The 24,329-nt window shown below is 41.6% G+C and overlaps 1 protein-coding gene across 5 annotated transcripts in view; it reads left to right on the top strand.

The window, feature by feature from the left end:
* Window positions 1-24,329, top strand: part of DNM3 (dynamin 3) — a gene marked incomplete at its 5' end in the record, with an annotated part of 178,048 nt that overhangs the window by 133,945 nt on the left and 19,774 nt on the right. For all 5 annotated transcript variants that reach the window (XM_082766611.1, XM_082766608.1, XM_082766609.1 and 2 more), the window contains one exon: window positions 19,805-19,969. In XM_082766611.1, coding sequence (XP_082622737.1) covers window positions 19,805-19,969 — 165 coding nt within the window. The remainder of the gene's footprint in view (window positions 1-19,804; window positions 19,970-24,329) is intronic.

Raw genomic sequence — 24,329 nt, 5'->3', positions numbered from 1 at the left:
TGTAAGCCACAGCATGATGCCTTTCTAGCAGCTGTTGTTAATATTGTGAATAGATGCTATTTGTCTAGAAGCTGCAGTTGTGGACCAGGATCCCATTTTATAAACTTAGAATTAAAAAAAAACGTGGTTCCTGGCTCATAAAGCATACAGTCAAAAAATGTCAAGAGGGAATCAGTGGGTAATTACTGAACAGTGTCCTGTCTGCATTTTTGGTTAGAGGTTTGTCACTAGCCATTGAGCCCCTGGGGAAATAAAGGGTCTTGAAGCGAGCTACCTGTTTGTCACCCTCTGACTAACAGAGGATGTGGAAATTAGGATGATGTTTTGAATAGTAAATTCAGTGAAGTGGCAGCATGACTTCTTTCTATAGGACTTCTCTTTTTAGGCCTGCGAAGGCAGGATTTATGCAGTTTGGAGAAGGTTTGCCAAGACATCTTTGTCTTTGCTTCTTTAAAAATACCTCACTAACATCAGCTGAGTATGTGGTAACTTATTTCTGCCTGTCTTTTAAGAATAAGGGTTTGATTCATTAATCCTAATTTGATTCTGGTTCATTTGAGCGTCCCTCCTTAGCTGGTGAACTAGAAGTATCTCAGCTTAAAGTATGGTTGGAAATTTGCTCAAGTGGTTTTCTTGGGTCACTTGAGTTTGAGTGGTTTAAAATCCATAATTGTTGTAAAGTAGCCTAGATGCATAGGAGATTCTTCATCCTTTTGCTGGTTTAATGAAAGACAAAAAGAGAAACTTTGGAAAATTGTTTCAAATGAGTTTGCCCAAGACTCTGTGTGTGTGTGTGTCTGTGCATTCAACTGTGTCTGCACTCAAAGAGCTTTGGCATCTTTATTCCAATATACTGAACGTGTTTCCTTTGTGTGTACAACATTTTCTTTTCACAACTCAGATCTTTTTGGATTGGATCCAACTGGGGAATTGCATGTATTTCTAGGCATCTGTGTCTAGAATAACCTGTGATTATTCCTTCCAAGTCAGGATCTCTTGACTGTAAACTACTTCAGTCTCCCTTTGTAATCAGTGGGTCCTTGGAAACAGAAGCTCAGCCATCCAGAGTGCCAGGTAATTGTCCCGGTTCCTAGTTAATTGTGTAATTACGTCATGACAGTAAAGCCAAGGGACTGAAATTTATGATGGAGTACTTAAATACACATCTTTTCCCTGGTAAGGCTCGCGAGCATTGCTGCTCTGTAGAAGATAAAAAGATGCAGCACTTCTCAGTGTCACCTGTTCCCTTCTGTGAGTTCCTGGGTTTTGGGAGAACATCTCAAAGTCCTTCTTACCTGTGTCCTTTCTAGTCGAATCTTCCATTTGATGACGGAATAGATTATTAGGCCTAGAAGTTGCTCCTATTTTTGAGTTCCTTTTATCTTGCCACTGCATTTTCTCTGTGCAGAGCTCAGGCATCGTCAGTATTGATGGCCTTCAGGCTGCTCTTCCATAGCTTTTTAAAAATATGTATTTTGTCATATATTCCTTCATATAGGAGAGCATTAAGCTATTTCCCAGAGTTTACAGTTAGTGTCAAATATCTGAAGGATTGTCACAAATACCCTGTTTGTTCCAAATTCAACCCTCAACTTACAATGGAAAATTACAGTTCGGGTATCACTGATGCTACCTCTTGTGTTGCTGCGCATTTTGGTAAAAATACTGCTTTACTATGGTAACTCCCCAATCCCTTGGGAATTACTCTCTGATGCTTCCAACCTTCAATTTTTTTCTTGACAAACTTCTGGCTATATTCTGGAAAACTTCTGGAGTCTGCAGTGGATGCATAGCAGCTGAAAACATGGGCAGCAGCGTAAACTGAAATAAGATCCCTACAGGAATAACTTTGTGCAGGGGAGGTTTCCAGTGCAAGTTAAATCGTCCACATTCACACTTAACAAGCTAAAAATTCATTAGAGGGAGAGGTAAAATTAGAAAGAAGTTGCTACCAACTTTCCAGTCTGAGCTGGACATCTGCAAACCTTAAGAGGCTTTGCTACAAAATGTAAGCTCTGCTTGCTGCAGAATCTCTCTGCTTTTGTTACTTTTCCTACCTGCAATCTCCTACAGTAGTTTTTAGTCAGTCCAAATTCAGATATCACGGTTCGGATCTGCTCATTGTTTGGAAACCACTGTAACCTCTTATTTTTATGAACTTACACTTTAGTGAGTTTAAAATCTCTCTGTTGGAAGAAATCCTTAAAAACACAAAAAGAAAGAAAGGAAAAAAAAAAAAAAAGCTCGTAGGCAGAGAAGTTATACATTACAAGTTCAGTCCAGCTTTTCTTTGGATAGAGCACTGTTCCTTGCAAAGCCTGCTGTGTGGCTGATAACATATTCCAGAGAGGCTGTGCATGCAGAGAGCTTTTCATTCACTTTCTCAGGGCGTAGCGTGGCAGGATATTTCAATCCAAAGCGCTTAGCTATAAAAGAAGCAGAGTGCATTGAAATCCAGGTATTTATACATCTTGAGAGTACCTGCATGCAGTCAACAGAGAAGCGCTCTTCCAAGCTGTAAGGAAAAGCATTATTTTCACGTTTCTTCCCAATTTGCCTTAGACATATACAAGAGTTAGAATATAAGACAGATTTTGCAAGGACCCACAGCAGTCCTTACTGTTTTTTTGGGGTTTCCCAAAGAGAACTGTGCTCAGGAGGTGGTTCTGCTGCCAGAGGTTTTATCATGTGGGCCGAGTATCATAACGGAACAGACAACACCATCTTCATGTGTTTTCAGACATGTTATTTACTGGGGTTTCCCTGAAGAAAGCTCAGGAATTCTTTCCTGATGACTCACTGACCAAGTGATTGTTTTTATATAAACTTTCCTTCAGCTGGTTGGAGTTGGAACACAGTGTCTTCTGCTACTTCTGGAGTCTGACTTTTCTCTTAATTTCTTTTAATGGTTGTTCCTGCAGCCAACAGGATGGTTCGAACCTCGTGGCCTTCCCCTGCACCCTGACTTTCAGAGTCTTGAAATCCTGCGGTGCAGCCAGCTAGCAGAAGCGCTGGTGGCAATCGCCGCTCGTGTGTAATCCCACTTTTCAGCTTTCTGCCTCGGAGGGCTTTTTCAGCTCTGCACCTTCCTTGCAGCTTAGGGAGACTGTGCAGTTGATGCTAGCCAAACTGGAGTTCGCGTTTCGCGTGCTGAAATTAAAACCTAAAGTTGATGTTTGAGTTCAGCGGCGTAAAGGTTAAAAGCTGGAAAGTGCCGTTTCCATAATGGAAATCGCTAAAGCTGGAGAGACACATGCCTTCTCTTACATCCCCCTGAATCCTTTCCCACCCTCTTTCGGTGGCTGCAGCAGAGCTGTCTTCTGCCAGCGGAGTGGTGCAGAGTCACTTTTAATTACCTCCTTCCACTGCTTTTGATTTCAAGCCCAACTGATGGCGCCAGGGGCTGAACCACAGGGAGATCTCCAAGCAAGCCCTGCGTATGACAGGCAGCCTTGCCAGGCAGAGTCTATACAGCCCACTGCACTTCCTTGTGGTGTTCTTGGTATTACACTTCAATTTTTTTAGCCTGAGACAGGAGCTATGCTAAAATCTATTAACTCTGTAATGTGCTTACACATGTGAAATTCTAGGTTATGGGCACCAGCTTCTCTTCTGCGCTTCATACCTGAGATAGATGAATATCTCCCACGGCTATATATATTCCGTGTATACGTACGTGTTTGACTCCATGGGTAAAATATCCTGTATACACCGATTTAATAAAATGCATTGCATTATTTTAAGCCAGTAAACATGCAAAGTTCTTGGAGTCTTTTTCATAACCCAGGAGTGGATTTCTTTATTTTTACAGGAACAGGAACGGTTTAGCTGGAATGAAACCATTCATTCCACTGCATCATTAGCTACAGGCAATCTTCAGTTGAAGCCTTTCCCATTTTTCATGTTAAAGCTGTAATAGGTTGACCTATTAATCAACATGTAGGATGAATTTCTGAGACTGAAAGAGCTTGTCTGCATGCCTGTAATTTAAACTGATTTTTTTCTTATGAAAGGAAGGTAGCCAGAAAATAAATTATATTTTAAAGAGTTCACCTCTCTCTCACCCCCTTCTACCATTCACCTTGTGATAAACACCCCAATAGTTCTCCCTGGGCGGATAGAGAGATTTAGCTGGAGTAGCAGATCTCCAGTGTGTCTTTTGATCGTCTCATACTTCTAAAGCAATTTTCTCTTACATTAGGTTAGTTTCTCACATGTCGATCGTATCAGGTGCGATATTCAGTCCTGAGGGTTCAGCCCAGCTTGCTTTTATCAGTTTAAAAATTAATTTCTGGATCTCAGATGAAGTTTTCCTCCTCATCTCCCTGGCAAGAAGCTGTAGCCAGCAACCCACATGATAATGGTAGCATCACCATCTTTAGTCAGCTGCTTCCCTGCCTTTTCAGCAGCCTGCTCTTCTCTTGCATGTGCTCTTACCAAGCTGGATAAAAGCTTTGGGAAGGGTGACAGAAGGTGAGCATAAACAAGGACCTTGTGAGCGAAGAAGGAAAAGAGCTATGTAGTTCATGTAAGATGCAGAGTTATTGCAATTCAACTGTTAAGTGCTCTCAAAGATTGCCGTGCTCTATCCTGTGGATGCTAAAAAGCATTGTCAATGCTATCACAATAAAATCCTCTTGTTCTGGCCATGCAGTTCCATTTGGCTATTAAAAAAAAATGCAGCAGCCCTGGAAACAGGGAAATACAAAATGTTATCTTTCACCAGATGGCACATATCCTTCTACATCGGGGTTGAAACAAGATTGCACCTGTACTGTAAAAAAGGGTATTTTCTCTACTGGGCCTGCATTGCTCAAAATAGAGACCAACGTGTTTAGTCCTGTCATGGCCACATTATACCAGTATCTCAGGATTCTTGGTTAGAGGTGTTTTGGCTTTCTTTTCTCTTGTTATTGCTAGCTGATGAACTCTAGTCCAGCACAGCAGCTGTCATTAGTCTGTCAACACAAAACTATTGTTTTATCCTGCTTCTGTTTTTTCCAATCCTTGAAGTTATCCATGTCTTGCAGGACACTGTTTCAATCCTCCATCGTGCTGACAATGCCTTACGATTTTGTGTTATGGGCAGAAACAAATTTAACTGGCAAGGTCCTACTATTCTGTTTCAATTAGATTATCTAGTGGACACTTGGATGATAAAATCCTTTGAGGCTGCTAGTTCTTCTTCCCATATTGTCATGTATTTATCTGTTTCTGACTGTACTGTTCCTTCTCATTAATCCCCATCTTTACAAACGTAATTAGCAGTCTTTGAGGGTATCATTTATCACTTTGCTAAGATCTGTCAAGTTTCCCTTAGACAGAAAATCTGTCAACTTATTGAGTCTGGCATGCTCTGTAACCTTTATTTAGCATGTCTTTCATTAAAAACATGTTGAAAAGCCTTACAGACAGCTTTTCTGTAGACCATGCTGCTACTTTTGTACTGTGCTTTTGCACCCACTCCACGAGCAGTAGCAGGAGCTGTTGTGTTGGCCCTGCTGGGAGCTGATGACCAGGTGTGGTCCTTTAGGAGAATCTGCAGAATGTAATTTTCTGGTTTGGGGGTGGTGATTTATCCCTCACTGCTTTCCTCCACACCTACCTTCTTAGTTAGGAAAGAATGATAGTGATACAGCAAGGTTTTTTTTTCCACCTGGGACAGTTGGTACAAGAATGCAAGAGCTTTTCTTTAGGAAAGCTTGGTAGCCAAAACACTTTGCTCTGAGGAACCTGATGGAAATCTTCTTGTTATATAGCAAACTTCAGGGTTCGTCACTCAGATTTTCCCCTACTCAGGTCTGGATGACAAGAAACTGCCCATGACAAGGATGAGGAGCGAAAGCAGTAATTCACGCTCATGTGACTTTGATCTCATCAGTAAGTTGCACCCTGAAATACAGCCTGTGGCTCCAGACCGTGGTCTTCTCTCTGTGCTTTATTTACTTCTTGCATGGCCACTGACTGGTTTCCTTTTTCATTTTTACACTAGTTCAGTTCCCATTCTTCGTCCAACACTTCCAAACATACAATCACAATCCCTCAGGCTACTTTTTCCATTAGCGTGTGTTTCATATAAGTCTTCACTTTCTCCAGCCACAGTTTAGTTCACATCCTTGTAGATTTTCTTGCTGATAACCATTGCCCATGTGCATGGTATCTGTGCGGGGACGTAATGAAGTACATGCATTTATAGGCATCTGTGAATTTAAAGTGTGCTAGTTTGTGCTGAGATACATTTCCCTCGAATTCTAGAGAGGATTAGGCAGACATAAGAATTGTTTAATTTGGAATATGTAATTATCAGTTGAAAAATCTGCATCCTATCGGATGCCTTGTCAACACTTTGTGTCTTAAAATGTGTAGTAACCAGAAAACCGAGGCTTTAACCTTTTCTAGTCCGTGCTGGTCCTGTGAAAAATCAGTACTTCTGCGTGTGTGCATGGGATCTTTGTTCGCTGTGATTAATGTTCCACTAACAGTGTCCAATACAAGTTCGGTGCAATGCACAAAGTACCTTTGATGCCAGACATTCTACAGTGCTGTGCAGAAACTAAAGCTAATAGGCATAAGCCTGAGAGGACTGGAATGTTTTCAATTTACTTTTAAACAAATGACTTTATTGTGCCATTCTCGCATGGGAGTAAATTCCACAGCCTCAGTGCCACATTAGACAAAACTTTTTTTTACCTGCTGATTTCTGTTTATACTTGGAGAAAAGAAATTAACCTCAGTTAGGAATTGGGGGGAATTGGACATAACTATTAAACTCGTTGGGAATTTTGCCAGGGGTTTCGCCGAGAGCAGAGTTGGATGGAGTTGCACAGGATGTAGCTGCAGGATGATTTGTGGCGCAAAGTGGAGTTCAGGAATTCTGGATTCCTGAAAATCAAACTCATGAAGGGCACCTGTAGGAAAAGCTTTAAAACGGGCTCTGCATCTCTGGCAATGTAAGGAAGCTGTTGTAATCTGTTTGAATGGTGGTGGGTATCGAAAGGAAGATTTCAAGCAATTTCAGCTGGAGATAGATAAAACCAAATTCCTGAAGGTAACAATTCTCAAATAAGTAATGAGCATCTGTAGAGATACACGAATAACATCTCTTGACCAGAAGGAGAGAAAGTATCTCTGAGTTTATCACGTTGACTGCTGTTGTAGTGGTGAAGGTTTTCAGACTAAGAAAGGGAAGATAAGAATGAGTCTTTAATGCCTAAAGGATGTTCTAATACCATGGATTTGTTAAAATAGGAAATACTTGCAAAATGCTTGAGTAAGCAACATGGATCCATCTGTCATTGCTCCAAGTGGGAGACCTTCTAAAGATAATAAATGCACCGTAGGCTTCTAGTAAGTATAATATAGAATTCGTTTCAGTATGTTTTGATCAATACATGAGTGTACATTAATTACCACTAGATTTTTTAAAGGCTCACTAGGTCTTCTTTGTACTAAACCTTTTTACTAGGCTTTTGGTTTGTGCACACTGTGGTTTTATTGTTTTATAAATCCATAAGCAATCAAGAAAAGGGTTGAGTTTTGTTCACACTAATGCTTCTATTTTCACTTTCACCATCTACACTTCACTAGAATTTTATATTTCACTACTGCATGGAAATCCAAGTTAGGAAAAAAATGACAAGTTTAGGTGACACTTAAATAAATGTAATTGCACAAATTGGACAAATAAATCCACGCACCTGAAAATGGCTGTAGGTCCTTTGGTCTTCCTCTGATGTTTCTAACCAGTGCCTGGTCTTTTCCAAAAAAAGCTGCTTCTTCGCTCACCCTTGTGCAATGGCTTCTTGTAAAACCTTACCTCGTTTACAAAATGAACAATGTAAATGGTACAAAAATCATTCTGCAATGTCCATGGAGCCCTAAAGCCTTTACAACCTCTGCTTGTTCCTCAAGATGAGTTGTACCCTCCAGAGGAAGACACTGCAAAAGTTTTTGTAGACTGTCAAGAAGGAAGGGGAAGAAGGCCTCAGCTATTTCCATTTTGACTTGTAAGACAGGGAAATTCTGTCCTGTTTGTTTCTCCTTATTGCTAGCTTTTTTTCCATTTTCAAAGCCATGGTGTATGTTGATTATTACTGGAAAGAAACCAGTATGTGTGTAGAGGGCGACGGCTTTTGCATAGTCAAGTGCTGCTACGAGTCCAACCTGAGATGGGGAGCGTTACTCGGCGCCACTGGGAAGCTTGTGGGGGCAAAGAGTGCCAGTTCCACCTGGCTGTGGTTTATTTCCATGAGCAGAACAGTGATTTTGTTACAAATGTAGGTTTTCTAAGAAGTCTAAGATGTGTTTCAGGATGTTTTGTTAAGCACCTCTCCCTGCAGTGGGGCAGAAGCCATCACTTGTGTGTAAGGAAGGCTGAGGGTCACCGGGCAGCAGGGAGCTCCCAGGGCACGCCAGCAGATACCCAGCTGAGCTCTTCAGATGGGAAATTGGACTGTGGCATGCAAACATCACCAGGAGCCGAGGCTGTGCTAGCTTTCCAGGCTGGATAGAGCAAGGAGAAACGACGTGCTTTTGCCTGAGGCTCCTCAAGCTATCTCTAACCCGCTTGCTTCCTGCCCATCTGGAAACGCGCGCCTCTGACATGTTGAAGTGTCTTGGGAAAGGAGGCGAGGAGGAGGGAACGCACCGCCGGGGAGGCATCTGATCCCCTTTGTCTCCCCAAATACCTGTGTACGGGAGGGATATAAGCTGTGCTTAAAGCTTGCTGCTTGGGGGGCCCCAGTTTGGCAGGCACGCCGGTGGGGAACACATGCTCTGAAGCCGGAGGGTGTCTCAAATGAAATGCTATTTGACTCTCGCCACGCAGGTCTTAATAATCCATGGGTCTTAATATGGCTATAAGGCCATAAATTCAGGGATTTTGACCTCAAAGTCTTTGAGTGTGTTTAAAAATAGCTCACCCATCCTCATTTTATCACTTCATATACCCTGACACAATTTTGGAACCTGCCTCCGTTCCATCGAGCAGGGGAATGCTATAATTAAGAATCAGAGTTTTTGAAAGGCCGTTCTCTCCTAGCTTAAGGCAGAATAAGGCTGTATGTATTTTGCAGGAGATTATAAACAATTCATTGGCTAAAATTAGCAGTAAAAAGGGAGCCCCAGTTCTTTCCTGTGCTGTGGTTTGTACCACAAAGACTTAGTGTTTTTGAATCATGACAGAGCTCTCTAAAAACCTTGAAAGCATATTATGTATGTGTCATTTTGGCTCCGTTTGGAATAGTCTCACCTCTAAGCCAGAAGGCCATGGGTTCAAGTTCCTTGCCCGCCCTTGGATTTAGCTGTCTCACAGTAATTTTATTACAGAAAGCATTTTAAACTAGAACCACGGGGGAAGAAGAGTGAAACTTTTGTATCCGTAACCGTACTGCAAGGCGTTCAGTCATTGGGGTGATAATTCAAATGACAGCTCTCTTGCTGCCCGTGTTTGTTTTAGTAGGCATGAACCCACAGAACATACTGCCCTAATGTTGTGGCAGCTTTTCTCCTGTTGACAAAGGAACTTCTAATCCTCAGGAGCGTGGATGTGTGAGCAGCTGCCCTCTGTCTGAAGGAGGTTTGCATTTTCATCGTGCCGCCCCAAGGACAGGGTTCCTTGTGTGTGCTTCGCTCTGCAAAAGCTGAAAAACCAGCAAAGTTGAACGAATCCAGGTTTTGCTATACCTCTTGCTACAGACCAGTAACAGAATTAAAACAAAAATCCAAGTTTTGAGCTGAAAATGCAACAGGTCAGTTAGAAGCTAATTGGTAGAAATACCCAACTGAAGTGCTAGCTTGGGGTTGACTTGAACACCAATAAAGCCAGGGGGCAGCTCCATATGTGTCTGCTTGGACCTTGAGGGAGCATATATGTCACTGATGCCTTTGTAACTTCCCCACAGAGAGGAAGTCAGAGTGACTGAAAGTTCAAACTTTATAGTTTCAGTTTATTGTGGTTTTTGTTTGTTTTTACCAACAAGCATGTGACCTTATAAAGCGCTGCTTACAGACGTGTAGTAACTTACCAGACTCACACATCTCTCTGCTGCTTAAATACAATTTGCATTTATTTGGGAGGGGGGAGGAGTGGCAGAAAATCTTTTAATTTTCTACTCTTTTTGCAGAATACTTAGGTTTTGGCGTATTTATACAAAATGGAAGCCGTGCAACAAAGCAGTCTCAAATTTCATTTGGTCCAGGATTGCGTGGAGTGTAGTTACGCACAAATTATTTCTTCCCTTCAAAATCATTTTCCCAGTAATTTTCAATTTCTGTTCTTGTGGCGCGAAACCGAAATGCTCCTTTTTGGGTGAATTTCTTTTGTTGAGCAATATTTGTTAGACTTCAGTAACTGTCCCAGCGTTTTCAGATTCCTCTCCTGCTCTGCTCGGAGGCCGTTGTGCCACAGGAATGCTGCAGCTGAGATTTGCACTCGGGAAGTTAAGGGGCTTCTGAAACGGGGAGTTTGCATGGTGGTGATTGCTGGTGCTCTGCTGGGTGCTCAGCTCCTGCCAGAATTTGTAGGCTGTTGTCGCTCTGCCTGCCAGAGCGCTGATGGAAAACCCATTCCTGCATCAGCGAACGTTGAACCCTCAGACCTGAGTTATCAAATGAAATGTTTTGACCAGAACTTTGGCCAAGATGTGTTTGGCATATTAAGAACATCTGGGAAAAGTAGGTCTATTTGCATAAGATGCTGGTCTTATATGTCCTCTTGATAAATGAGATTAAATGCATACGTTTTTTCTCCTTTTCTCCAGATAACCAATTGCTGTAGGGTGCTACGGAGACTATGAGAATTGGGGTGAGAGACGGGGGATAATCCATCTTGTCGCGGCCACATCTGGGATTCGGGTGGGGTGGTCCGTGCAAAGCTGGAGCTGGTAATGGTCTGTCAAAAGCAGGGGTAACGGCTGGGCTAGCCAGCTAGCCTGGGAGGGAGGTGTCCACAAGACAGATTTCCCTACTAAGATGTGGTCTGCAGTGGGAGAAAAAGATTGAGAATCCTACCCGTGGAGTCTGGCGTGGTAATGTGGCCTGAATGCGAGGCAAAGGGGAAAGGAAATGGTGCTGCTCTGGAGCACAGTGATCCAACTGTGTGAAATCGGTGTGGGTGCTATTAAAATGCCGTCTTCCTCTCCCTTCCCCTTTCCTTCCTCCCTCCCTCCCCCTCCGCTGTCAGCCTGGCTGAGGAAAAGTCAAATAACGTACGACTGTGTTCCTTGGCATCCCGACTGCAATTTCCCTTTAGGGGCTTCGGACTTGAGAATGGGAGGTTTTAAATCTTGCTGATTCGTGCTATTCCTGCGAGCATATGTGTGAGGGGAGAGAACAATGCGAGCTCGAAACAGAAATCGCAAGTGAGAGAAATCGTTGCTGCTAAATCAGGTGTTGCAGAGGCCAGTGGAAAAAACGGGCTCTAAGAAAAGTAGGAAATGGCTTTGTTTAGAGCTGGGAAGGTTAATGAGAATGAACTAGAAAGTGCTCTCTGTGTATTCAGCCCCCGAGGATTTGAGCAAAGTTAGAGGGATTTATTTACTGATTATCCAGACTATACAACTGGCAATAAGATTAAGTGAGGAATTTTGGAACATGCTGACATTTCTTATTTGCATCATTTACTATGGAGATCATTTGTCGGTGCTGCACTGAGCTTGTGGTGAAGCAGGGCTTAGTCTGGCCCAGCAGAGACGGGTCTGGTACTTCTCATGGCTCGAGGGATGTGGGGGTGAAAACAGTTTAACGTCCTCTTCTGTGTCTCCGAGAGGAAACATCAAGTTTGTCTAGGTGCTTATCAGAGGAGAGTTTCAGAATATTTTCCTAGACATCATTAATTATGGGGAAAAAAAGCCCAGTTATAGGTGACACATTGCATTAGATAAAAAAAAAAATAAAAGGCAAGGCTGTAATTTATCGAGCCCCTGCATTGGATACTGTGCAGAACTGCCCCTCTGTAAGGCCTCCCTCAAGTCCTTCCCTCCCAGGATGCACGGAGATGTGCACGCTGCCCTTCTCCCTCTATTCCCATCTGTTTAAGCCAGCCTGGAAAGCTGGAAGAAATGGAAGGAAACCAAAGAATAAGAGCTCAGTACCAGATCTAGGAATAGAATTGTGATTTTTCTTCTCTGTTCTGGGTTCCTGCCTCTCAAATGACCACGTTTAGTGGAAAAACATGCAGCTCTTCTATGCTACACACATAGGCACAAGAAGTCATAAGCTGTATTTTAAATACGTAGTCTTGGGCAATGTGTTTTCCCTCACCAAGCCACCCTCCACAAACTGAGCACTTAACGTGCTTCTTCCTAACCCCACAAGGTAGGACAGCTCCTTGTCCCTAATGGGATCCTCCAGCTGAAGCTGGTACATTGCTGCTGGAACTAGGCGAGTTTTGTATGTCACCCTCTGATGCTCAATTACTAAAAGTCCTCAGTATCGATCACTTCTGCAGGGTTTTGGAGACCAATCTTCTAGGAATGGTTTTGGTGAGAAGAAGAATAACAGATGAATGGCAAGGTGTTATTTCAGTCTTTGCGAGCACTGTTACCATTTCTCTGATCAGCATCATAGGTGATTAATTCTCTGTTTTTCTACTTTCATCTTCTCCAGCAGAAGCTGCAAGGCTTCTATTTGCTTTCCTTTGCAGGGGAGCTGTGTACAACAGTCAGTAGCTCAAATCATCGGATGTCTGGCTGATGCCTTCACCCATCGATCACCTTTTCTCACAGCAGTCTCATGATTCTGTTCCCTTTATAATTAATGTTTGCTGCTGTTTCAGGCTATTGTCTTTGGGAATTTGCTTTGTGTATTTTGTAACAAATGCACAACAAATTTCCCCATGAACATCTTCCATGCTAATCATCACACTTGAAGTTTTTATCATCATGTCTTGAATTCCTGGGTAAGTCACCACTATATGAGACATCCCAAGATCCACTGACCTCTTCTACACTGAAATAATGGCAAATACTATGCCAGTGATATCTCACATCTAGATTTTTTTTTTCAAACGTGCTCCTATAAATACGAGGCACTTCATGTGTTGTTATGACAAGGAAATTCTTTGACTGAAAAGTTTGCAAATTCCAAAGTAGTATTTGTTTTATAAACAAAGGTGCTGTTTTCCTTATGCCAGCCTCTTTTTGCTTTTGCTTGTCCAGCAGTCTGTTCTGAAAGGCATGAAGCAGCTGTTGGCCCGGAATCAAAACTTGCAGTGCAGGGAGGGTTATGTAAAAGTCCTTTGTGTGAAAGATGTACATGGCAGCAAATGGTGAAACTGGAGTACAGATTCTTTGAGGGGATTTTGCTATTCACAGCAATGTTTTATTTGTTATTTATTTTGTAAAGAACAGAAAGGAAAGTAGAAGGCAGCATTGGATTTTTTTAATATATTTTTTTTTGCATTGTCAAAAATGCTCATTCTTGTTGCAGTTTGTAATTTCATGCTGCTTTGCACCCAGTATCACCCAACGGATGGAAGGGCTGCAAGTGTAGTGCTTTCCTTACCCCAGAGCAGGATCTTTGTACTCAGGCCATTTCTGAGGGATGCTGGCCTAACCTGAGGAGAAGACTGCAGCTCCCCTAGTCCATCTGTTTCTGTGCTTCACTATTCTTACCATGAAACATTTTCAAATTACTGCTTTGACATCTTTACCCATCCATCTTGGAGAATCATCTCTCCCCTTCCACAGAAGTTAATTCTGAGGTCACTAGTCCCAGCTAATCCTAATTTTTCCTTTCAAGTAGTGTTCTGCAGAGCCCTGTACGTCCTCCTCAGTTGTTTCCTCTGATCACTCTTAAAATGTGCCACGAATTCCTGGTAGTGTAATAACCAGAATTGGATACACAATTCTTGTGCTGATTTCATAATAGCAGGACATTGTCAGCTAATACTCTGTTTATACTCCGCTGCAGATGCAGTTCCATTTCTGCTGAGCAGCTTCTTAAGTGGCCATTCTCATGCTGTGTGTTTATAACTGATTTATTCCTGCCCAAGTAAAATATGTTCTATTCATAATGGATTTCATTTAGATCTTTAAACTGCTTCCCCAGATCATTGGGAATTCTGCTCCTGTCGTCTGACATATTTACTACAATCCCTTCTACTTTCTTCTTGCCTGTAAATGTAATAATCACAGGCTGTAATCCACCATCCCGAGCATTAAGGCATTAATAAGCACGTTAAATAATACATCCCACATGAAGTCCCCCGATAGAGTTCTCCAGTTTGACAGTGAACCATCAACAGCTTTTCTACGGAAACGTGTGTCCAACCAGTGCTCGCAGAGGGAGCACACTTCCCTTAATGAAAACCTCACGAGGTGGTGTCAGAAAGCTTGACCAAAGACCAAAACACGTGGCATCTGATGTCACAGCCCTAAGATCTGAATCTCTGCTGTAAAATGAAATGGGACTGAGTTGACGTTATTAGTTGTCAACCTTGTGGGTTGTTGCCTTTTTCTTTATGTGCTTAAAACTAGATCATTTGGCTCAGTCTTACCAGGAGTAGGCTGGTCCTTAATTCACTGCCTCTTCTTTTTAAAGACTCTACAAGAACTTCAGCTGCACAAAGTGCTGAAGAAAAAGAAAATGGCAGTTTACAAAAATTGCCCTAAATGCTTATGGACTATAAGACAAAAAATACTCCAAACGTGTCAGAGTTCTGGTAATTTATCATCCCTTTCAGTCTCGTAGTTTCAATCAGTTTCATGATTGAAGGAGACAGGGAGAGAGCCCAATGCAGAGTTGAATGTTTGGGATCATTAACATCGTGTAAATATCTGGGGACCCGTGTGTGGATTCAGCAGAAGGTTTTAGCTAATGGTCTGTGCTATACAATGTCTGTGAGCACAAAGAAGAACCCAAGTAGACGATCGTTGAAATGAATCCAGCCAGTTACATACTCTGAACCAAATCGAGCTCAGCTGTGTCTATCTTCTGCATGGGTACAAAGTGAGCCGGATCGTGTGGAAGGGAAAGCGGGATCCTAACCTCTGTTTGGAGCAGTTCAAGGCTGCTAATGAGAGCATGGTTGCTGAAAGGGGCAGCCCGTGGGTGGCTCAGTAAAGGCAACAGCAGTTCCCAGGCAGGAGATGCTGAAAGCATGAAGAGAGTGGCAAAGCTGCCCTCTGCGAGGGAAAAGGCCAGCTTCCAAGCTGCCCGGGAAATGTTCTGCTGCTGCTGCTGGCTTTGTTGTAAACGCACAAAAATAATGTATTGTCATTTACTTGTGGTTCCTTCCAGTAAGAAAACCTCACTGTGTGAAGCCGTCATGTGGTTTCAGCAGTCCTCTGGCAAAAGGCACACTGTGTACAGCGGAGAGCGTCTTAGCTGAATTGTATCTACAGCTTCAGATGAAAATGAGGAGAGAGTATCAGGAATCGGTTGAAGAGACTTAAGAAAAGGCAGGAGGTTAGGACAACTGCAGTTTTCTAAGTGTTGGTGCATTAAAGAAAAACCCTGCTTGGACAGGAATAGCTAAAACAGGTTCAGCAGCTGTAAATTCAAACGTAAATGCAGTCTGGAGGGAATGACTCATTTTCAGGTTGTTGTTATAAACTTGCATTTGTAGATAAAGGATAGGAAAGTAGCTTTTAAATGATGGGTTTCTCCCAGCAGTCGCGGATTTATTTCACAGCTTACGGAGCACTGGTTTGCTGCTGCTTTGGCTTTTACCCTTTCGCCAGTCACCTTCCCGTCTGCTTCCTCTCAGTCATTTTTAATGGAATGCCTTTTTGATTACATAAAATTGGTTGATACACTGCTCTAATGAAAATGCTAGACAAATGCTCCTTCTTGGAACTGACATCAGGAATGTTATACAAGACATTCTTAAATATGCTGGCAGCTGCCCTGAGTGTAATGAAATCATGGAAATTAGAAGTATTGCTCTCTCTGTGTGGCCAGCTCAGGACTGTTTTCAGTGCGTTACCCAGTTTTGCTGTGAATTTCGAAAGGAATTACTTTTCCTGAAATTTTCTTGGGCCACTCTGCAACGTGCTTATAATTCCCTCAATCAGAAAAATTATCCTGATATTCTGAAGTACTATTACTTTCTTAGGATTGCGTGTAATGACGTCTGCCTTCTTCCTTTTGCATCACGTGAAGTCATTCTTCTTGCACCAGGAAGTTTTCAGTCTTGAGAAGACTGATAACTCTTCTGGTAGCAATGCACATGGAGGGTGAAATCCTTTCCCACTGCAGCCAGCACGAAAATGCCCACAAACTGAAGTGGTTTGAATTTCACATGCAATTTTTAGGCTTCTCTTGTGTGACACGTTAATCCTTACTACGTTTTTAGTACAGAAGGGTGTTTTTAGCACAGTAGCAATGATGCAGACTTCATGTTTTGCTAGCAGCTTTTCATGCAAGGATCATAAGGCAGCTTATGAAAGAAAGGTGAGACCTGCTGCAGAGTGTAAGGAATAGTTTTTATTTTCACTTTTGTAAGTGCAGAGAAAGTAGACAGGACTGTCTCCTTACCTCTGAGGCAATGTGTACCCGTGTATGAACAAAAGCACCATCCTGGCTTCCATGCTACCTTCTCCTGTGTTGTTTCACCTATTGTTTCACCTATTGTTTGTCTGTACCTTTAGAGTATTTTCATCAGATAGTCAGAGCTTCGCTTTTCCCAGATTAATCTCACTTTCTTTACCCAATTTTTAGCTCTCGATTCTCCCGTAGTTTCTTTGTTGTAGGTTTATAGAAGTTCCTAAAGTAACTGCAGTTGTGTTGATTTGAAATAATAATATTTCATTCCTGACAACAATTATTAGCAGTATTAAGAGCCAACTGATTGAAAATAGCCCAGATTCGTATCTATATGTGTTAGCTGATGCTTAACACTTGCTCTTGGGATCAACAAGTTCTGGCTCAAGATGAGGACCACTGAAAGGGGCCTGTGGCTGCCCCGTGCCTGGGGAAAGGAGGCGTAGAAACCCACTTCCAGCTTTGATTCTCCTGTTCCATTCAGCATGCTGAGGTGGGTATCTCTTGGCCTCCTCTCCAGCATATGCCAGCACACTGTGGGACATGCAGGAAGCGCTGCTGTTCATCAAGAGAAGGCCTGGACAGTGTTTGGAGGTGGTGGCAGGGTTGTGCGGCTGCCCAGTTACCTGGGCACTGGATGCACACCAGGAGAACATGCCAGGGAGCTCCTGCAAGGCTGGGTTTCCTTGCTCTTCAATACACTAGCAAATTTTCAGCCTGTAAGCGCTCGCTTCTCAGCAAGTTACGATATTTTCCAAAGAAGATTGTGGAAAGCAGCTGTTCACTTAGTAGGTGTTCATTCAAAATTCTGAAAGAACAAAACGTATGTGGAATAGGGTGTCTGCATCATTTCTATCTTGTGATGCCCAGCATTACCACGCAGCCTCATTCTCAAATGTTGGCACAGAGAAAAGCCTGATAACTTTTATCAGTGTGCTACAGTAGCAGGGAGATCTGTTAGAAGCAAAATTTCTGGTGTATGAAAAACGCTCACATCAAGGTGGTTTCTAGCATGACAAGCCTTCAGCTGAGATGGCAAGTCTTTAAGAATACTAAGGCTGAAAGCTTTTGCAATAAATTACTGTAAACTCTTGAAAGATTGATCTTTCTTGATTTTCAGACAAAATAAATCAGCAGTATGTGCTCAGCTCTATTACAATTTCAAACAAGACGTGGACTCCTGAAGTATTAGCCACTTTCTGTAAATGTCACCTATGAGCCTGTATCTAAAAGGTTAAATGTTTGCAGACTTATTACCCCTTGCCTTAAAGATCAGAGACAAATTACTATTTTTACTTTACATTCTCTTGATGAGGATAATGATAAACATCTGTCACTTCGCTGCTCAGCCAGCTAAGAATCCCATTGCAATCTGTAATTTAAATGAGGGGGGGAACACACCGAAGAAGTAAAAATACACGGACAAACTGTACTTTACGTAGACAACAAAGGCAAAAAGAAAGAGAATACAAATCCGTGGCAACTGGCAAAGGGGAATTTTCTGCCTGCAATCACTTGCCTAAGATCTGTGGTTATATGATAGGCATATGATTTTCCATTTATTTGGTATTTCACAAGGAAAATTCAACTAGTTTAGTTTCAAACGTGGAGACTAAGGAACATAATCTGCATGCTGTGACACTTCAGCATGTGAAGGTTATTAACAGAATGATTAAGGTCTATAGGGTAGTGTGTCTACTGTTGTTACAGAATTGAAAAACGTTTTCATCAAGAGCTCTTCCAGTGTCCTCCACAGTCCCAAAATGTTTAGGAAGCACCGCTGATTATTTTTCAAGTCTTTAGATCAGCTGTTTTTCCAGTAATTCATCTGTGAGTAAGAACAATCGGATCCGTTGAGGCTGTTAGAACCTGTTCTTTTACACACACTTAATTTTGTTTTTAAATGGTACATTGGATCTTATGTCATAACAAAATTAGGAGTTAACAAACAACTGTCACAATTTCACTTAGATCAGACAGATTAAGCCACGGTTTATAAGGAAATAAGATGTGATCTACCTGCTAATGCTGCATGAGCGTTAGGACATGAAACTGTAAGAGTGGCTTTTTGTGCAAGGAGAGGCCTCTTTGGTGCTCTTCTAGCTCCAGTGGTCCTTTACTAATGGGCTGGCAATGAATTTCAACGGGTCAAGGAGTCGGTAAAGTGCCAGTGACGTGCAAATTTCAGCTAAATGCTGTGTTGTAAAAGGCGTTGTGCTGATAGCGGTAAGTCTGGCTGGTATATAACTAGGTTTTGTTACTAGTTTATTCGTTTTTGCACGTAATTTCTGCTTCCTTGTGTTATGCTTCCAGCTACCCACAGAATGGGTTTAGATTTTATAGTCCATGCTCATATGGCTTAAGTGCTCATTTTCTTCGTTTTCAGGGAGAAGTATTATATGTCAGAGTTTGTGGAAAGGACATTGTTCTTTTGACTTTCCAGGTTGAAATTTAATTCTTTTGGCGTCTTTGAGCCTCGGCAAGCGGTTTGATTTTTGCCAAAGGGATACTGTTCTTTTATTTTTAAGTTTCCTTGGTTTTGTACAGGCCAAACTGAAGCAAAGTGCATACCTTTTAGCTCCCAGTCAAAGTTCCTGGTATTTTCTTTAATTAGGTCAGCTGTTTACATACAAAGATGTTTTTTTTCCTCTCCAATGAAAAAGAAATCTCTAATATATAAACCAGCCTATGTTATGCTGAGCCTTGAGCACTGGAACCGATGATGGTTTTGCTGTTATCCATCATAAATCCTTTGTTTATGTAGGTGCTATTCACATCTAAAAAATTTCAGGCTGAATTGCAGAATTTGTCACAACTGAGTCAGCCTTAAGAAACAACGATGTTTTTTACCCATAGGAGGGTAAAATTAAATATCCAGACTTACAGCACTACTTTATTGCATGAATCAGGCTGGCTAAATCGGAATGGTGAAAAATAATAAAAATTGTTAATAAATATTGCAGCAAGTGATCTGAGATAATTTCTTGGGGTATCATTTACCTCCACACATCTTTATCCAAAAACGTTCCTTAACATAAAATTACAATTTGTGTGGAAATATATAATCGAAATATATATAATATATAATTTTCTCTTTGTGAAAACAAGTTTGCTTCTTATATTGCATTAACCTCTAAAATTCCAGATTTCATAATGTTAAAACACCAACGTTAAACAGGTAGGTACTTCGTATTTTAACTTCCAGTCATTCTTTGTATGAGTTGTGTTGCTGGATTGTTACAGTTTAAATCCATTTTGTTCCCAATATTTTTCCAGTTTGCTTCAGTCCGAAAGACTTTTCCTTTTTTCTTCCATGCAGACTGAAAATGATGAGAACGGCCAAGCGGACAATTTTTCAATGGACCCCCAGCTGGAGAGGCAGGTGGAGACGATTCGAAACCTAGTGGACTCCTACATGTCTATTATCAACAAATGCATCCGCGATTTGATACCGAAAACAATCATGCACCTTATGATCAATAATGTAAGTAACAGCCAAGCTTCTAAATTATTTTACATCTGCCAAATCTCTTCTGCTCGTACAAACACTTTTCTTGAATAGAGCAGCAAAAACAGCACGTATTAAAGAGAACACCCTGCCATAAATGTCACATTCTAAAACAAAATATTCCACTCTTCTTTAGTAGTACGATGTCCTGCAGCCTTCTGAAAGTCTGGCACAGTGTTCTGGGAGGTTATTCCAGCATGCTGAAAGTTGCATTCATTTATGTCTTAATAAGAATATAAATTGTTATTTAAAGGTAAACCAAGGATCCTTTTCTTTTCTCTGTTTTGCTTTTGGTATAGTAGGAAAAAAAAAAGGGTTGGGAGCTCCATCTAGGCAGTCTATGAGAGCAGCAGAGCTGTGCTTCCTTGATTTTCAGTCTGTAACCCTTTGTCATGGTTTGTTAAAGAAGTTTGTATTTTATTTGGGTTCCTTTATATTTTCAGATTGCCATTTTCAAGGAATAAATCTGGAAGCGTTGGACACTGTTGTTTACATAAGCTGATGTGGTTGTTTGATTTATTGTGTGTGTCTTTCTTAGATCTGAAGATTATTTGGTTAAAGAAATGGCTTTGAGATATCATTGTTTTTCCACTGCACTAGGATCTCAGCCTTCGTTTTTTGGCAGAGTTCTGAATGGACCTCGTTGAACTGAGCTTGCCATTAGAGCCGTTGCTGCCACGTGAATTAATAGCGGAGCACAGAGATCCTGTTAGTTATGTATAGTGCCTTTTCTGTGGTCTCTCAGGTCATCCAACCGATCAGTTGTTACAAATACAATGTGTTGTAACACAAATCTGGTTAGAAAGGAGCATTTATGTTTGACTTGGAGCCACCTCTAGCCTTAGTCTGATGGATTTCATTAGCCTTGTAGAATTTGTGTTGCACTTAGGTGTTTGGACAGGAAATTTCAATGGGATTTCCAGGGACATACAATACGAGCAGAATATTTGGAAGAGGACAACAGAGACTCTGTTAACTTCTTTAGGTTTAGGGAAGTCCAACCCCAAATTGTGCTCTAGTCCTGGGTGAGTTTGTGCAGAAGAGTACGGGAATGATGGAGCTGCCTGTTTCTCTCCCATACACAGACACACCCTGAAATCAGCCATGGTCTCAAATTTGTAAGGTGAGCAAGTTCCCTCTGCTTTCCCTCTGCTCTTTCCAGATCACAGCCAGCAACTTGCTGCTTCAATTTAGCACAACTTTGGTGCCTTTAGAAAGGGCTGTTTTTCAGCTCTCATTTCATAAGCTGTAGAGTTCAGTGAGCAGATACTTTTGAACGTTTACATTAAATTTTCTGCCACTCACCTCCTCATATGGAATAGCTTAAGGGTCTCTGAAGTGCTGCTTTACTCAGGAGGAGAATACTGTAAGATTTTGTACTTTCAATCTCATCAGCTGTTAACGCTGGTCAAGTCTGCCATGCTGGTTGCGTGTGGCACACAGAAACAGCATCCTTACCGCATCATCTGCCTTTCAATTGACCTCATAGTCCGTAGCTGTGTTTGGGCTTGCCAGTGAGCTAAGCCCTACACCTCAATCCTAGAATTTCAATTTCTGGAAAAGAGTCAGAACTTTTAAAAAGACTGTGAAGAACTGAAAATGTTTCTGCACTAGTTTCTGTGCAGCATAGGCAGCAAATACCACGCTAAACACAAAATGTGAGTTTTAAAAAATCAGAACTATTAAAAAAAAAAAAAAGAAAAAAGAAAGAAATGCTTGAATTAAGACTGTTGAGCCAAGCCAAAAGGTTGTGCAAAGACCTGAAAAGCAATGGTGCTGTGAGGGAAGGTGGGTCCCGTTAAGTAGTGCACGTGTTCCTTGGAGTTTTCAAAAGTCCTACCCATCCACCTGGAATTAAGTGAAAATATCCTCCCTCCCCCTTACTGATCATATTCTGTACTTTCTGCTGCTCCATCATGTTGCTTCCAAAACTCCAGGAACAAATTGATCCCAAGGAATTTGTTTCCATGACAATTGTAACCTCCCAATTCCTCCTAGAACTTCCTTTCCACTTTGTGGGCCTGTAAATGAGCACTTAAAATTCAAGGGGAAGTATCAGGTTCAAACTCAGTGTACAGAAAATAATTAGATGTGTCCCTCAGCATGCTTTGAGACCTAAAACTAGACCGTTGTATTCCAAATGCATCCCTTATTCTTCCCTTAGGGTGGATGTTGATTACCTTAAAAGAAAATACATTTACCACACAGAACTGCATTGAGTTACCATTAGAAATTCAAACATGCACAAACAAAACACACATTTCAGAATTTTCAGCATTATTTCATGGTGCCTAGGTATCACAGATTATTCAAGAGGGGTGGTCTTGGAGTAGACAACGTATGTTCCACAAGCAGTGTTGATATTAATCGCAGCTGAGTAGAAAAATGATCAAGTATTTGTTACTACCAACCTTAAGGTTAAGGAACAGATTGTTTTTGCGTTTGAGACTTTGATGTCTGTTGTAGTCTGCCCACTGATAAATGAAGGTTCCTTGCAAGCCCATCTCACCCCATTTGGACAGGGTGACAGGGCAAGCTTTGCGGTATTGGTGCTTTGGATGCTGGCTGTGGTTCAGCTTTGACTGCAGGTCTGATGTCTGCAAAAGAAAACATTTTAAACCCTTGCTTTGTATTTTTCTGTATTTTTGTTTTGTTCTGTGTTTTGGGTTTTTTTTTGGTGTTTTTTTTTTTTTTGAGCAAAGCCATGAAGAAGTGTCACTTTCCCTTTCTTTCTCAAGCTGGAGAAAGTGGCCATCATGGAAGGTCTTTATCTTGTAAAGTGCATCCCCTTGCAGAAGGAAGGAGATTTGATTCCAGAACTGTCCTTACCGCAGCAGCCTTCCCTTCCAGAGGGGTTCAGGGAGTTTCTTGAGTTTGTGCTAGTGGCAGGCAGGGATCTCTCATGATAATTGTCACAGGATGATTTTTATTTTTTTTTTCAAACAGATATTTGTGGTTTAACAATGCTTTTACAATCAGCTCTGGCCTTAATCTAATTTTAGGACTTCTTTTTTTTGAAGTGATGCCATTAAAATGCTCATTTCATCGAGTAGAATGTGATGCTGTTTAACTCCGATATCTGTTTTTAATGTGGAGTCTTTGGCAATCACGAGGGAAGTAGTGTACTCTGGCTCTTGATCAGTACCATCTACTGGAAAACAGCATGAGACTCATGGAAAATTTTTGCAGGCTTTGCTAAGAGTTTGTGCATCTCCTGTCATACGTGAATGGGAAATGACAGCCAAGCTCGGTCAGTATGGTGTGTTTTCCTGTAAGGTCTGTCCTGGCTTCTTTTCATCATTAGGTGACAAGAAAGGGTCCAGCACCTGTGCAGTTTGACTGCTCTTAATTGTGAACGCAAGCACTGCCGTAGTCTTGTTGTCAGGATTTAGATCAACTAGCACAAAGCCCTGTGCAAGTGGAGCTCAGGTTTATGTAATCAGAATCTCGGGAATGTATTATTGTTAGCATCTCCAGCTCAAAAAGAGCTTTATAGAGCAAAAAGCCAGATGAGAAATAGATCAGAACAGCAATGAAAGGTTTGAATGCAAGGATTTAGTAGGTCAGCAGTTGGTCTATTTACCAGCGTCTTATTTACTCAGAGTACCTCTAGCTTTTTATCTCTCGTAATGTGGCCCAGGTTTCCATAACCAGGGCAGGCATAGCAGGAAATCAATATAGTAAATTAGATTACTTGGAGCCTTCTCCCTTCAGTTTGAATGTGTTTGGATGGGATATTTAGAATTTGACAAAGTTGTTGGAGATGAAAGACACCATCTCCAGCAGGGTGAATTGTTGCTAAGAAAATAATTGACAAAGATGCTATAAAGCCTGAAAATTCCCATTCCCAAGGGAATTTTGTATCTGATGGTATGCTAATGGCTGACATTTACCTCTGGGTCAGCCATTTAGTATTGGACCAAAATGCTAGCTGACTTGTGGGAGCCACTGGGAAGCCTTGAAATTGAATTGTAAACATAGGTGTCACTTTAGAGACATTGACCAGTGTTAATTATGACCATGTCTAATCTTTCAAAGACAGAGAAAAAAAAAAAAAAGGCCACAGTTCATGTGGAGGGACTATACAAAACCATCTTATTCTCAGATGTGAATAGCAGTCGCAGAACATGGCTTTATATTTGCATTAAAACCATCTACGTGCAGGCAGCTGCTCTGCCCAGCTGTGTGTGCCAGCCTTTCCTTGGGTCAGAGCTCACCTTCAGGCTGCTGTACCATCAGCTCAACCTGAGTTCAGCATTTTTAGTCCCCAATAGGACCTAACAAAAGCCGCAATACCAATAGCATTGATGTAAACAAGGTAGCAGGAGAAACAAAT

This window comes from Aythya marila (assembly GCF_965140915.1).
Source record: "Aythya marila genome assembly, chromosome: 8".
In the NCBI taxonomy this organism is placed as follows: Eukaryota; Metazoa; Chordata; class Aves; order Anseriformes; family Anatidae; genus Aythya; species Aythya marila.
This window is presented reverse-complemented; position numbering and strand designations above follow the sequence as displayed.